The 16,264-nt window shown below is 53.5% G+C and overlaps 1 protein-coding gene across 2 annotated transcripts; it reads right to left on the bottom strand.

Annotated features, from left to right (window-relative positions):
* Nucleotides 1-42: 42 nt before the first annotated feature.
* On the bottom strand, nt 43-16,264 carry TBC1D31 (TBC1 domain family member 31). Of its 2 annotated transcripts, none has more exons than XM_078613692.1 (21): nt 15,757-16,264; nt 14,591-14,737; nt 14,151-14,266; nt 12,806-12,984; nt 12,134-12,285; nt 11,552-11,711; nt 11,207-11,419; nt 9,675-9,949; nt 9,327-9,473; nt 8,543-8,676; nt 8,152-8,285; nt 7,171-7,350; nt 6,414-6,649; nt 5,776-5,928; nt 4,689-4,824; nt 4,290-4,382; nt 3,942-4,091; nt 3,314-3,508; nt 2,933-3,056; nt 2,299-2,427; nt 43-1,442 (listed from the first exon to the last, which is right to left on the bottom strand). In XM_078613692.1, exons 1-21 carry the CDS (start codon nt 15,828-15,830, stop codon nt 1,300-1,302), a joined length of 3,270 nt encoding a protein of 1,089 aa, XP_078469818.1. In that variant the 5' UTR covers nt 15,831-16,264; the 3' UTR covers nt 43-1,299. The 2 variants fall into 2 exon arrangements, with proteins under 2 accessions (XP_078469818.1, XP_078469817.1); XM_078613691.1 differs by having other exon boundaries at nt 3,314-3,511; nt 15,757-16,263.

The following is a 16,264-nucleotide window of genomic DNA, read 5'->3' as shown; positions in this document are numbered from 1 at the left end:
ATGCGCTCTCGTACCTCCCCTCAAATCTTCCTCCACGCACTCTCCTGCCTCTCCTCTGATTTATTAACAAAATCATTACAATATCGCTCACATTTTTGTGCTAAGTCACCAGGTGAGTACATCGTGGAAACACATAGTTCTTAGCTCGTACACACGTCACACAAACAACACAACTCAATTAAGAACACTTTTAAATGATAGCACAAGGGACATCAGTTCACTGCAAGTCCCGCTACATCTTAAAGCTGAGGAAATCAAAGTAATATTTAACTTCAAACTGTAATTAACACCATTTACACGACAGATAATTTACATTTAATAAGGCATACATTAATACAACACTAAACACAAGCCCACTTCGATAACGAGTATGTCACATTCGTCTGCCACAGGGTGTTATTTGCCATACTTGGTAAGGGTTATCAGGTGTCTTGTCTCTGTGCTTGTACTCCTGTTTGGCAAGGGGACTCACTCCAAATCAATCGAGAAGTATCTTTTCATCAGCTGCGTAATGCTGCGTGGCAACTACCTGGCCTGTCGCTCCACACGAAGCTTCGGGTTTTCTCGGCCACAATTATTCCCTCCCTTCTCTGTGCTTGTGAAACGTGGACCCCTTAGAAAGAACATGTGCCGTTTAGAAAATTTTAGGCTGGCCTGCCCACAATCCATCCTGGGTCTAACTAGACTGGACTGTGAGCTCACAGATACTTGAGATCTGGGCAGTCACAGGTGGTGCATCTGTCAATCATCTGAGTCAACCCATAGCACCTGGGTCTGTCCTGTAACCTCCTGCCAGCGAGCCATGGACACTTAACGTGGTCTCAAGAGTGTACCTTGCCTGGAACAGGCACCGTGATGTCACCGCAACTTCGTGGAGAACAGCAGTTGTTATTGTGGGTACGTGGGAAGTGGTGGCACAGAGGTTATCGCACTGCACAACTAACCTGGAAACCTGAGTTCGATTTAGGCGGACATGTATGGTGCTGATCCCACCACCATCTCCTATGCAGTGCTGGCCCAAATAGCTGCTCGCAAGCAACACTTGCCTTTACAGTCTTTGTTTTTAGAGTGTGCGCATGTGTGTGCATGTGTGTAAGCATGCGTGTCTCATCGACAAATGGAGCAGAGGCTGGTGCAATCAATAACAGATTAAAACAAAGGCCATGGTCGTGTATATATGAAGGTAACATTACCGACCACAGAATCCTGCATATAAAGGTAACACCATGCAGTCGTGAGCAAGATCAGGGCTCAGCCTGGAACAATCGCTTAGCTCGGTCACGTGCGATACACGGCGGGTCAAGTGCGATACACGGCGGGCCGCGCCAGGGTGGGTGGTGCGGCCAGGGCTTGCGCGGCCAGACGGCGCCGCAGCTCCCGCACGTCCCCCAGCAGATCACGGTCCGCACGCCCAAGGGACGGCAGCCCCGTGTGTGCCCTCACTGCACGGGTACATGTGGGGACACGGGGATCCACACACACACGGGCACACGTAGGGATACGGGGACCCACACATACACACACACACGTGGGGACACGGGGCACCCGCGCACACACACACACACAAGGATAAATACACACGGGCACATGGACAACAACAAAACAAATACACGCACACGCACACACATCGGCGCACAGAGATGCACAAGCACAGGCCCGCGCACAGACAAACATGGGCACACATGGGCAGTTCCACAAATTAGGAGACCTCAGTAAAAATTTACAATGGTCCTATGTATGATTGTAATTTTAAAGGGAATGATATACTATCAATTTCATCCAATGTCAATTATGGATTTTTTTTTATTGTCTCCATTCTGGCCAGTGCGAGTTGGCAAAGGGGGGAGGGCAGGTCTGGTTTTGATATCACTTGGCACTGATGTTAGCTGTAGCTGGAATAAAACTTGGGTTTCTGGGTTGATCATGTAGCTTGCTAACCAATGTAACGCCATTACACCCCCAATGATCTAATTTTAGATAAAAAAATGGGGTGGAACAGTGGTTAACCGCAGTGAGCAATGAACCCATCGACCTGAGTTTGATTCCCAGCCATGGCTAACATCAGTGGCGAGTAATTTCTGAAGCAGTGCTGGGGTTCCCCGCACCTCCATCAACATACACTGACCAGTGTGAAGTACGGTCAAACAATCCCCATGACTGTCATGGAGGCCTTCATCCGGCCGCGGATTGGCAAATGGGCTGCGAATGAACTATGGAATTAGTCAGTGGCGGTTTCCGTACACACAGACACGTGTGCTCATCATCAGTAACGAGCGAACGGTGACGTCGCATACACACTCTGTGGGTGGGCGGCATCCGATCTGGAGGGGTCGTTGAGGCACGTGGGCGGCCGGTTGGGCGATGGCAAGTGCTTGTCCCACAGAGACTCGCTCGTTGCAACCCGGCGTTCGACATCGCCCAGGTAATCTGCACGACACAACCGGGATTGTGAGATCGGAGTGTTCCTGTCCAGCTGCTCTAGAGGAGGATAACTTCTATCCATATTTTGCCAGCGGGCCACGTTACATAAACATCACAGGTCACATGTACAGACGTCATGACGTCACATGGCACTGTGACATCATAACACCCGTTACATGTGATCACCACTTGTACCTCTTCAAATTTTTCACCTCATGTTTATCAATCTTTTATGTCAGTAATATTTATATTTTTTCCAGCTCTCTCAGCAGTTTTGTTTGTCTATTATTCATCTCATTATTCTCCATCTCTTCATCGAGTCGTATCTCCAAAACCTCCGAGGGTCAGATGTGGCTCGTGGGCCGCCAGTTGAAGAGCCCTGCTATACAGGACGTCTCTTATCCCAGCAGAACGGCCACATCCGCCATACCCTCCGCAGTAAGAAGACAGAGGTCCTGGTGCCCACAGCTGTGGAGCCAGTTGGCTATAGCCGGCCACCGAGGACGCTCACCCATGGGATGGTCGGTGCTCTCTTCATCCACCAGGAGAGCATCACGAGGGCCCAGCTGGGCCACGTGGTCATGCGAGGGAGGTTCTACCTCCAGGATTTCCCAGCGCCTCCTCACCTCCTCCCACTGCACCCCACAGACCAGGACACGCAGAGCATTGGTGACACCAAAACAACAGGCGAGCTCCCAAAGCAAGTCGCTGGCAGCTTTTTCAAATCACGTGTACGTTCTTGGCACATGGAGCGAAACGCCGGGACATCGCGCCGAACAACGCGTGGTACAACCCAAACACACACTGGAGAGCTGCTGCACAGCACAACCGCGCAAACCTCGGCGGCGGTGTGAACAGCATGACACACGGTGGCTCCGGGAGCTGGGCTCACCCGGTTGTTGTGCAGCGCTTGCGCGGCGTCCAGCAGCTGCCTCTGCTCGTGCCTCACCGCGCGCTCTCCCTGCTCCACCAGCGCGGCCCTCGCCTCCTCCCGCGCAGCGCCCTGGGCGGCACGGCTCGCCAGCGCCCCTCGCCACGCGCCGTCCTGCGCCAGCCCGCTCGCCGTCGCCAGGCTCGTGTGCACAGCCTGCTACAATTATGCGTTGTACAGCGTCTAAACACGGCCGCATCTCAAGACGCTGTGCGGAAAAGGTGGAAATGTATGCCCTAGAGAGAGGCACGGGCCTCTACGTGAAACTGTGGGTTTCTTTGTAAATATATTTCTATGTAGGTCTATGTAGGTCTGTGGGTCTTGATGCGAGTCTGTGTAAGTGCATGGGCCTGCATGTCGTAGCAGTATCCAGAAGCAGTCGGCACATATTACTCATAAAAACATTCATGGACAGTCAAGCCTGGACTTGACCGGAGGCAACGATTCGACAGCACAGATGGCTGGAGTGAATGGAGTTCCTGACGATGGAGCAGCAAAGGAGAATGAGACATCAAGGAATTCAACGCAAGAACACTGCAATGGGTTTGATGATAATTATTTATGGTGTGGTAATACGTGGGCACCCCACCTGTCCGGTCGATGTGTTTTTCTCCAAATCCATCGCCGTGCGGCTTCGAGTCAGCGTCTCGTCGACGCCTTCTTCCCCTGCCCGCCGGCGGTGCATGTCCAGTTCACCACGCACCAGCATGTCCACTGCCTCGTGTTCTTTGGCCAGGTCCTGAGGACCAAGAATACACACGCCGCATGTGAAGCGTGCAGGCCAACGACCAACTGCTCCAGACAGAGCTCTACAGGGACACGAAAAGTCTTCAATAATATCTCCATCGGCGATGTCTGACACCTTAATTAAGCAAGACCCGGTTGGCTGTCGTGTTTCTGGTCAACGGGCATTGTTGTCAATAATCAAATCACTCACCAGCTCAAAGAGCCGCCGCTGGGTCTCCAGCTCCAAGCGCCGCACCTCCACCTCCTGGATGGCCGCCTCGGTCTCCTGGTCTCGCAGCCGCGTCTGAAACGCAGGGCAGTACCAATAGTGGCGTGAACAGGTGGGGGAGGTTGGGGAGGGGCCCATGGGGAAACGATGGGGTGGGTGACTCATGAGATAGGGAACCCAGTGGTGTAGGGGACCCAGTGGAGTAGGGGTCACATGGGGTAGTTACAGGGTAGGGGACACAGTGGGGTAGGGAAGCCATGAGATAGGAGATATGGGGTAGTGGACCCAGTGGAGTAGGGCACCAGTGAGGAAGGGAGGGGGGTCCCACAGGGTAGAGATGGGGTAGGGGTCCCCAGGCCCAGGGGTGACAGCAGTGCGCACCGTGTGCTCGATGTGGTGGTCGAGCGTGGCGAGGTCGGTGCGGCGCTTCGCCAGCTGCTGCTGCTCGTGGCGCCGGCGCGTTGCGTCCAGCATGGCCAGCTCCTTCACACGCAGCTCGCGCCGCATCGCCACCAGCCTGCGCCGACACGGGGCGCGCGCACCACGCAGCTCAGCACCGCGCCCGCAGAGCCCCCGTGGCCTCCACACGCCGAGTTGCGAGCGTGTGTGGGTCCCCAAGAATGTTCAGGGGTCACGTGGAGACACTTTGGGGTGAGGCACTGACCACGTAAGGACACCTTTGCTAAAATAATTAATGAAAGGGCTGCTTGCGCACTGGCGGACTCGGAAAAAGCACGGGATTGGATGAGGACGTGGAAGAGAGAGATTTGTGGGACAGGCGAGGGAGGGAGAAGAAACCAAGGGACAGGATTGTTGGAGAGGAGTGGGAGATTTGAGGAACCTTCAAGAAAGTTTTAGAACGAGGAGGTTATAAAAATGGTCGTGTTACGCATGCTGGGGTTTTTTTGGGAGAATCGGATAGTAAGCTTCCACGAGTGCGCTGTGAGTTGGAACAATAAAAGTTCCCTGACCAAAGACGACTCGTCTGCGGTGTGTGAGTATATTGGTTTGATCATGTGTGTACATGTGCAAGTGTGTAGGTGCTTGTGTTCATGTGGGAGTGTGAGCGTGTAAAAGTGTGCATGCTATATTTGTGTATGTGAGTAACTGTGTAAATGGATAGGTGTTGGTGTGTATGTATGTGTGAGTTTGTGTGTTTATAGGTGCTCAACCTTCATTACGTGCTCATTAACAGCACTTGCTACAAAAGTATATTAAGGCTATACGTGAGATCTTTGTCTGTGTATACGTATAGGATTGAATTAATTATATTAGTGTTTGTGTAATTGCATGTGTGAGCATGTGTGATTGTGTAAGTTAATATTTGTGAATGCTTGCATGCTTGCATATGTGAATATGTGCGAGTTAGCAAGTCGGAGTGCCTCGGTATATTTGTGCGAGTACGTGTATATGTATACGTGCAGGTGTGAGCGTGCGTATCTGAGTGCGAGGCCAAGGGAGCAGTCACCGTGCCCGCTGCTCCACCAGACGCTGCTCCTCAAGCTGCAGCTGCTTGCGCTTTCCCTCCTCGGCGAGCACCAGCTCCGCCTGCTGCTGGCTCCAGGCCTCGTCCGCGGCACGGCGACGCTCCGCCTCCCCCGCCAGCTCGTGCAGAACCTGCCTGGTGGCGGCGAATCGAGCACACGTCACTCCGTCGCCCACACAGCCATCGTGACGGTAACTACCAGGCAATCGTCACTCAAATCACCGCCACAACCATCACAAGGCACCTCCCTCCACCTCCTCCGCCAGTTCGCGGAGAGCATGCGCCGGCCAGAGCGACTTGCATATACGTCACCGAGTCACCCACGCAATCACCGCCCACAGTCATCCTTAAAACCACCACTCATTATGACATTCACCCCCACAATCATACCCAATCACCCCCACTAATGGTGCTTCACAAAAGTAACAACTGTATGTGTGAATACCAGCTATACAACACTGCTTTGTGACTAAAACTGTGAATAAAACTGTCAAGAGAATCGCCACCGACTGAGGTTCCTGCCAACACCGTGAAGCTCTTGCCCATCTCATCGTGGCTACCACCTATAAAATGACGGTGGCTGGAGATGGGGGGAGACGGAGGAGATGGAGGTGACTCACTTCTCCCGCAAGTACTCCAGCTCCTGAGCGCAGATGCGGTCGCGCTCCCGAGCGTGGAACTGCACCACGCTCTCGGGGTACTTGTTGAACACTGGGTAGAGGCCGCGCGGGAGCGGCTGGAACTGCTCCTCGGCGGCGGGGCCTGGCTGCGCGTCCTGGGGTGCCGTGTCCAGCAGCCGCTGGGCTTCGCGCAGCAAGCGCCCAATGTCCACGCCGCCACGGTGGTGGAAGAAGAACTGAGCAGAGGACGGTGACAGGGAGAGCGTGTGCGTGAGAGTGTGTATGTGTGAGTATAGTCTTCATAGGTGCTCACTAACAGCATTTGCCCCAACAGTCTGTTAAGGGTATACGGGGGAGCTTTGTAATGTGTGTCAGTGAGCGAATGCATTGCGCTACAAACCCGACAGCCATTCGATTCCCGCTCATGGTGAATATTTTAACTGGTCCTGGGCCTCCCCTAGGTCGATTCAACCTCAAAATGTAAACATCAAAGGCGACCGGGCATGGTGCTGGCTACCCAAGCCCTCCTATGGCATACTTGCCTTTATAGGTGCTCGCTAACAGCACTCGCCTCAATAAAATATAATCTGTTATAGGGTGGATCTTTGCCTTTTGAGCGAGTGTGAGAGGGTGAGTGCGTATCGCGTGTGAACGTGCGAGCGTGCACGTGTCCGTCCGCACGCGTGAAAATGAGTGCACGAGCGCGCGAGTGTGAGCACGCTTGTCGTGGTGCGAGAGCGAGCGAGCGACCCTTCACCTGGAAGTCCTCGAGCTGCGTGAGGCGGAGCAGGGCCCCGCGTGCGCAGGACGAGAAGGCGGCGGCAACAGCCGGCAGGAAGGCGGGTGGCCGCGAGAGCACCCAGTCGAAGAGCCGCAGCCACTCGTCCCTCGTGAGCACCTCCGAGAAGAGCGTCTCCAGCAGCGGCCATGCGTACACCTACCGAACAACGATCCCCCGTATAGCCTTGGACAGACCTTTGAGGTGAAATGCTTTTACGTATGTATGTTGAACTTCTTTTGCATCGTACGCAGCCAACCGTGCTAATCGGAGGTGCATGTTAGTGAGCGCTTACAAAGATTGGCAAGGCATAAGAGAGGGAGGGTGGCCAGCACCACATCCGGCTGCCTTTGTCCCCCAAAATGCTGATATTTACAAACTGCGCCAGGTACTCATTTGAGGCAGAGTTGACCAAGGGAAGGCTCAGGATTAGTTCAGATATTCGTCACCAATGTTCGCCGTGAGCGCGAACAGGACTCGGGTTGCCAGGTCCATCGAGCAGTGCGCTAACCGCTGCGACACTGCTACTCCTCACCTACCACACACGCTCGCACAAACTCAGCAGACTGCACACACGCAGATTCAAGGGACTGCACGGCCTAGCAAACACAGAACGATGCATCGAGTTACCGATTATTTTTCTCAAAACGCATGCTACAAATATCGCGATAATTATTTTCTATTTTTACGTGGCAGGGTGTACCAAACTCCAGTGGTCATGGCCCATCACCACGCTACATCTTTCTGCGTTTACCACTTTCCTCCTTCCATTGAAATACTAACTCATTCCACGCTGCACACACCCGATAATTGTTACACACGTCCCACATAACGCGCCAAGCGATCAATGCTGTCTGCGTCACGTGCAACACGTGCATGCATGCACTGGAGATGCGAACGCACATGCGCACACTTGATTTGAATCGGTTTTATTAACGCAGACAGTGATGACGTTTGCACCTGCGCGGTGACTCCGTGGTCCACGAAGTGCTGCAGCAGCTGGTGGTCGTGGTGCGCCAGTGCGTTCTCCACGCACGCCAGCACGTTCAGAGGGGGGTTCGGGAAATACTCAAACCAGCGGCTGCACCAGTTCACTGCAGCGCGCCACGGTGCAACACAAAGACAAAGATCCTCCGTGTAGCCTTTAACAGACTGTTGGGGCAAGGGTGATTTGTGAGCACCTTTGAAGGCCAGCAAGGCACATGAGATGGGTGGGTGGTAACTGATTGGCTATGTTAATTGTGTGACTGGGTATCTGGGTAACTGAATGGCTGGTGAACGATGTGACAGGGTGGCTGGCTTGCTAAAATAACGTCTGTTTGTGCAACTGCATGAAATGTCGTTATCTCACCGAGCACTGTGGCGAGGACCTCAAAGCAAACGAGCTGGTTGTTCTGGAAGAGCTTGACGAAGGGAAAAGCGAGGAGAGGGAGGAACTCCGTTTCTCCAAAAATGGGCGCCCAGTGCGCCAGTGCCGACAGGGTCCTGCTCACAGATACAAACACAGATCCCCCATGTAGCCTTTAACAGACTGTCAGGGCAAGTGCTGTAAGCGAGCACCTATGAAGGCCGGTACAGCAGATGAGGGGGTGGGTGGTCAGCACCACGCCCCCGTGGTGATTTTGACACACCACACCAGAAACTGTACTCATTTGTGGCTGAGTCGACCAAGCAGAGGCCATGAGTGGGAATCGAACTGGGATCGCCACGTTCATAACGCACGAAATGAACGCATGCACATGAGTGAACCCGCTAGATTCCGCCTTCTGAAGATCATCAGCATTGTGCAGCTACACTCAAATAACATGCTCATACACACCAGGTGTGAATCCATAGCTGGGACCACAACCACTATGGTTGTACCAGCAGTGTAAAACACAGCACAGACAAAGTTCATGTACCTAGTCCCCTGGTATTAATCTACCACTCTACCAGTCAGTCATGAGGTGGAGCGGTGGTAGAGTGGCGAGCCCACTGTGCTATGAACTCGACGACCCACGTTCCATTCCCGGCTGTGGCTAACATCAGTGGAGAGTAACGTTTTATCTTAACTGGTCCTGTGAATGACAGTAAATGTAAGCCAGTCATAATCCCAACATGCGTGCCGCTGTTTGCCACCGGCGGGTGGGACGCACCTCTGCAGGCCGCGCAGCAGCTTATGCGAGCGCACGGGGTAGTGCCGGTGCAGGGCGCCGTACGCGGGGTGCGTGCCCTTCTCCACCAGCGCGTTGTACACATCATGGTTCTCCGGCAGCCGCAGCAGCGCACGCCAGATGAACAACCTGCGCCGGCAACACCGACAAAAGCATCATCATTACGAGCACCTCATCCAGCAGGCGACTGACAAAGGACTCGATGCGATGTCTCAAGACACACAAGATCATGTTAAATACAACTGATATTTCGAACGAGTTGATAACGTAAAAAATAATGCAGAGCACAGATAATGAATAACAATAAAGGGCAGAGGTAACAACCCTGACCTGTACTTAGCCGGGTACTCCCCGAATCCCTTGAGCAGTGCGAGCAGGCGCCTCCGATCCAGCACTTCCTCCCCCTGCCCCTCCACCTGCTCCTCCCCATGCTGGTGCCCACCTCCTCCTCGTTCCATCCGCGTGCCCACGGCCTCCCCACGTACCCGGGAGGGCCGCCGCACTTTCCCCGAGCCGACGCGCCGTGTAGGAGGGGCGTCACCGGCGGGCGTCACCTTTCCGCGCGACTTCGATTCCTGCACCACCCTGACGAGTGACAGAGGCGGCTGCACGCAGATAGAACCGAGATGGCGCCGTCAGCCGATGCCCCACCTATCCATCCACCCTGCTCACCACTAGGGTTGCCACGATGTCGTTTTTCCAATGCGATGCTTTTCCGGGTTGCACCGCGTGTTGCCCAGCGTGATGTCCCATATTTCAGTGCATGTACTGGGAGCTCCTTATAGAACGGGACTAAAGTATTCAGTTCCAGGTTGTACTGTGTTTTGGAACCAGCAGGACAATACCGGGTTCATCTTTGTTAGGAATCATCAGCACATAATTGCTTACTACTACGGCCGCCTTGTGCCACAGGAGCTTTACGTGGAGAAGCCCTTGCTTCTCCATGTAAAGCGAGGGACAGTTTGGCACTGCCTACGGGTGACAAGAAACCGATTATAATGCTTTCCATAATTGATGAGAAACTCATCAGTTACATCGTGCATGCTGCTGTATAAGTTAATAAGGCCACAATTATCCATAACAGGTTTTTTTTGGGTTACATCACGTAAATATAAATGTGTCGTTAAAACCACCACCACCCAATTAGGAAGGTTTGTCACGTAAACAGAACATACTAATTCGTTACTAGTACAGCACACCAGTGTGTTGGAGAGTAAATCCACAACATTTACAATCTGAGTACATTTTGCCAATAATGACAACTAGCATCTTCAGGCAACAGGCAGATTTGTGGAGAAATCCTCCTTTTTAATTCTAAAACCTATATTGTGCATAATTATTGGTCGCGTAAGCCTATGTGTTAAAAACGCCATAATTGTGAGTCCTGGTGGACTGAAACAAGGTTGATACATGCATGCAACATGGCTTTGTATGTCATGTGACATGCAAGGCATGGTGGGAGGACTGAACCAGGGGTTACGATCACACGTTTTGCCGTCTAGAAGTAACATTGTGGATGTAGTTTTACACGTGGGAGTGGAGGGCTATGAATCCGGCGTTCAGCCACGGTCAACATCAGTAGTGGGTGATATCTGAACCAGTCCTGGGTGCTTCATCAACGCGCACCGACCAGGATTGTAAAGCACAGTCAAAGCAAACTGTCAAAACTGATACCGTGGGAAGGCCTTCATCCAGCAGTGCATTGACAAAGGGCTGCACTCGTACCATCACTCTTGTTTCCACACTGCACGCAATTTTCTGTCCGATGAGTGTCTCATCGTTTACAAGGAGTGTTAGAATTCGGTTATCGTCACGCCCTGTGTGTGTGTGTGTGCGTCTCCTGTGAGCCCGCGTCCACGTGCCTGCTTGAGCGCGTGGGTTAGCGCCGCGATGCTGTACAGGGTCATTGCGCCGTCCTCGCCGAGTCCCAGCACGTTCCGGCCTGCCGGGCACACCACCAGCGAGCTCAGGGCGCCATCCCCACCGCCGCTGCCACTGCCCAGCGAGAAGAGCAGCTGCGTCGTCCCTACGTGCACGAAGCGTGCCACACCGTCCTGCGCCAGCACGCCCAGCACCTGCCGGGTGGGAGGGAGGTGAGCCACAAGGAGAAGGAGTCTCGGTGAAAAATTCGCTTCCAAAAAAATTTCCCTCCAAAGCGTGGCAAGTCGCTCCTCCTCCTGTGCTTCTGCGGGTCTCGTGTGCCCCACCTGGTTGGCCCCGCCGTCGAAAGCGTCGCTCAAGTAGTGCAGTTGGCGCACGGCGCGCACCGCTGGGGGCATCTGCAGCACGGAGACGAGACGGCGCGGCTCCAGCGCCCACACGTGCACGCAGCCTGAGCGGCCCCCGCATGCCAGCGTCCGCCCGTCCCTGCGAGCACAGCAGCGTCAGTTTCGTTTTCGAAATCATTTGGCAACAAAGTGATTCATATTTTAGATGATAACGAGTGGGTAAAAATCATCAAGCGTGACGATGACCAGACAAAATTAACAAGGCTGAACGAATACGCAGATTAAGATAATTTAGTTCAACACATAGGCTTTAGCGACCAATATAATGCATAATACAGGTTTTGTGGGTTATATCGCGTAAATATACATGTCGTTAAACCCGCCACCACCAGACACAGCCAATAAGTAAGGTTTGTCACGTAAATGTTGTTGCTTTGCTCTTCAACACACCGATGTGCTGCACTAGTAACAAATTCGCATGTTCTTTTTACGTGACAAACCTTACTAATTGGTTGTGTCGGTTCGACGGTAAAGTGGGGGAAGGGGGGTTGGCGTGGTAACCTCGTGGCCGCAAAGACACGGTAGGCGAGTCGCGCGCTCGTGGGGGGCACTGGGAGCTGGAAGCGGCAGTCGAGCGAGTCGCCGTCCCAGCCTAACACGGAGCCGTTCTTCAAACAGCTGACGATGGTGTTGCTCATCGGCAGGAAGAACACCTGGCGCAGCGTCACACGCACACAAGCACATGCTCACGAAGGCGACGGGGGTTACAGTGGCCTGGCGCGGTTGGCATGGGCCCTGGTGCAAGGAATGATGAGAACGTTGATGATGATTCTTTCCATCTAACTCCATTTATTCGAAGGTGTATTCCCATTTTACTTGAGCAGTTGGAATCAGAGGTCCCTTGATGTTGTAAACAGTAGCATAACATGGTTGGCATGGGTCCTGGTGAAATAAATTGAATGGACCCTTCCCCATCCCATTTCCCTTCATCTTAATACGGTCTGTATGTATATATGTTGAACTTCTTTCGCACAATACGTAGCCAACTGTATCAGTCTCGTTTGTTCTATCACATTCAACGAGACCATTAACATAGAGAGGACAACAATCAGCTCCCACACACACAGTTTTATACTTGTATTGTGAGCAAAAGGATTGATATTTGATCCACAAATCATTACAAGCCTGGGCTGCAGGGTGTAGTCCGAGGCTACGAGGTGACGTTAGCGCTACCTTCTGCAAGGTGTCATTATTGTTGAGGGTGAGGCGCCGGCGCCGCTGGAAGGTGTCGAGGTCCCAGAGCTGGGCGGTGTCTCCGGACGTGGTGAGCGCCAGCCGCCCGGATGCGTGCACCGAGATGCAACTCACCGCCGAGTTGTGCCCGCGCATCCAGCTCACCAGCTCGCTCGTCTCTTGAATGCGCGCATGCGTTTACACAAACGCATCGCTTTCACGCATCGGTTTTCGCAGGCACTAGTAATCCAATACTTCTTTCCCCTTGACACAAATTAGCCTCAGCAGAGCGTGGCCATCACAGGAAGTTTCCCACTGGCTATTTGCTGAGATGAGCCAGGACTACACCGTCAAACTCTGGCCTAACAATGTATCGGAATCTGGTGTTGCGTGGGGTTAATAGTATTCGCCGTATGTTGTGTCATTGAGTACTTAGTTGTTCTGCAGTGGGAAAATAATCTGGCTGCTGTATCAGGCTGGCTCGGCACTACCCTGGCGCACCTCGTTTGTATAGTGGAAAAGAGGTACAAGTGTGGTCTTCCAGGTCAAGCCACGTGTTGAGCATTCCATCTCCTGGGCTTTCACCGCCACACACCATCGCGTCTTCAGGAGTTGCAATGAGGGATATTAAGGGTCGTGATCGTGTGAGAATTTCGGAGCAACTGTGTGAAACCCTACGTTATGGACAGCAGAGGGCGGTGCAGTGAAACACTCGTTGTGCTCCCACATCTACGCTCTCCGCCTTTAGCAAAACAGAATAATTAGTTTCGCGAATAATAGTCAAATAACCCCCGTGACCTGCACGGCAGGGGTAGGCCTTCATCCAGCAGTGGATTGACAAAAGGCTGTGCGCGAACAGGTACATGTGTGGAAGACTCTCAGTGAAGCTGCTATCCAGTAGGAGGGCTACCCAACACCATATTTGTCAACCCATACGGTTTACCCGTACAGTATTACTCTTAGGCAAAAAAAAAACAAAAATCGAAGTAATAATAGAAATAAAATAATAAATCACGACGTTTCGAAGGCAACACAAGTCTCCGTCATCAGGTGGGACCGTCACAGCTAAATTTACTGCATCAAGTATTCTTGTACAGGGAAATTGTGTTTTCAGGTCCATACGGCGTACAGCCGTTTCAAGACGGGAAATTTGTTTTTGTCTATTTGTTCGCGTTTCTCGTTTGTGATGGGACGTTGTAGGATGAACGTTGAGATTTACAAGGGCACGGGGGTAACCAATACGGTCCGAATTGGTCTGTAACAAGGTAGGCACTGATAAGGGGTTGACAGGTATGCGACACTCGGGCGAATGCACGCGGGGACGATGGTGCGGCGCGGCGCTCACCGGCATCGAAGCACTTGATGGAGTAGTCTGACAGCGCCACCAGGAACTCGCTGCGCCGGCGCAGACAGAACGCCAGCGCTGTGCACGCCAGCCCTGTCCGCTGCACCAGGCGGAACCTGCGCACCGCGCGACAAATGTGGCGCCAGGTCATTCACAAAAATCAACGCCAACACGCGACCAAACCCGCTTTACCTCGTCTCTTCTCCCGCTCGTATTCTAATTGTTTTAATGGCATCATGTAACGGGTTGGAGAATTCATCTGGAAACCTCACAGCGCAGTGTGAGCCTTCGTGTTAGAGGATGACCCATGGAAGCAGATACCACAGAGCTGCCTTTGAGAGATCGATTCAAGTAGGGGGTAGCATTTCCCACATGCCCTCCCACGAACAGCAACGTGTCACAAAAACACAAGATGTAATGACGGGTAGTTGTCCGCTCACGAGTTGCGTGCGAGGTCGAGGAGGTAGACGTGGCCCTGGTGGTCACCAGCGACGAAGGCTTCGCCCGTGGAGTCGAACGCGGCGTGGAGGAACCTCACGGTGCGCGAGTGAGAGCCCTCGACCGAGCGCAGCACCCGCAGCACCGACCTGCGCCGCACCACGCAAAGTGGCACGGTGGACAAGGCACGGTGGGGCACACCGCTGCCGGCTACGGCACACCGCTGCCGGCTACGGCACACCGCTGCCGGCTACGGCACACCGCTGCCGGCTACGGCACACCGCTGCCGGCTACGGCACACCGCTGCCGGCTACGGCACACCGCTGCCGGCTACGGCACACCGCTGCCGGCTACGGCACACCGCTGCCGGCTACGGCACACCGCTGCCGGCTACGGCACACCGCTGCCGGCTACGGCACACCGCTGCCGGCTACGGCACACCGCTGCCGGCTACGGCACACCGCTGCCGGCTACGGCACACCGCTGCCGGCTACGGCACACCGCTGCCGGCTACGGCACACCGCTGCCGGCTACGGCACACCGCTGCCGGCTACGGCACACCGCTGCCGGCTACGGCACATGCACCAACCTCACACCATCCCATCATCTCACATCTCCTCACCTCACATTTCACACTACTTCATCACCTCACATCCGATCCTCAGCTCAATTACACACCACCTCCTCACCTCACACCATCCCATCTCACACCCCCTCACCTCATATCCGATCCTCAGCTCAATCACACACCACTTCCTCAGCTCACATCAACATCTCCTCATACCACCTCTTTCCTTCACATCTCACCTCACACCTCCTCACAACAAACAGCTTATCACCTCATATCAAGACCTCCTCCTCACACCTGCCTCATACCACCTGTTTACCTCACACCTTCTTGCCTCTACCCCTGATCCTAACCTCGTCTCTCTCTCTCATACAGGGTTGCCACCTTCTCCACAGAGCAAGCCCATACACATTTCTCAGTCACCATTCGGTCAGGTCTCCTGTCAGTGCTGTGCAGCTTTACTGTAATAAAGTTCAACAGAGCAACACCGGTAACCAGATCTCGGTACGACTCGCCCGTCCCACACAGACCCCGGTCTGCCAGGGTCACAGACCCCGGCGTGCCAGGGTCACAGGCCCGCAGGGAGGGCCTCCGACTCACCCGTCCGCAGCCGGGGCCGCTCTCCGGTGCCACAGAAGGCCGCGCTCCCTGTTCCCGAGATCCGCGCTCTGCATGGCGCCTCCTACTCCTCTACTCCTCCTCGTGGGGTCTCTTGCCTTGCTCGCACCTTGTTCTTCTCGTCTTCTTTACCTCGTCCCTGTTATCTCATCATCATCATTCTCCTCATCTCCCTCTCCTCCGTCTGCCCCTCACGTCTCGTTCAGAAGTCGCGCGAAATCTTCAAACGGCGGCGGGACGGAGCAATAAAGTTATTCCGACGTCACGTGAGCGGCGCGATCAATAAAGTTCATTCCATTGCCGAAGTGGGGATAACAGTGTGACAATAAAGTTCATTTTATATTCTAGATTTGAAGCTTTCGTGACTGCAAGGAATCATCATTTTATATTCTTGGTTCTTTCGGTAAGTCACGTAGAAGGGAAATAATAAAAATATAAAACAATAAAAATTCTCACGACGTTTCAACGGCAACACAAGCAATCATCATCA

This window comes from Lampetra planeri, chromosome 42 (genome assembly GCF_965212315.1).
Source record: "Lampetra planeri chromosome 42, kcLamPlan1.2.h2, whole genome shotgun sequence".
Classification (NCBI taxonomy): domain Eukaryota; kingdom Metazoa; phylum Chordata; class Hyperoartia; order Petromyzontiformes; family Petromyzontidae; genus Lampetra; species Lampetra planeri.
Note: the sequence above shows the minus strand (reverse complement) of the source record. Positions and strands in the feature narration are given on the sequence as shown.

Excerpts from the sequence above, each read along its gene's own strand:
- TBC1D31 (XM_078613691.1), bottom strand. The coding sequence starts at position 15,830 with ATGCAGAGCGCGGATCTCGGGAACAGGGAGCGCGGCCTTCTGTGGCAC. Across the intron at positions 8,286-8,542 it reads GGTCCTCGCCACAGTGCTCG|TGAACTGGTGCAGCCGCTGG; the intron begins GTGAGATAACGA and ends GGCGCGCTGCAG. Across the intron at positions 4,092-4,289 it reads AGCGGCGGCTCTTTGAGCTG|GACCTGGCCAAAGAACACGA; the intron begins GTGAGTGATTTG and ends CTTGGTCCTCAG.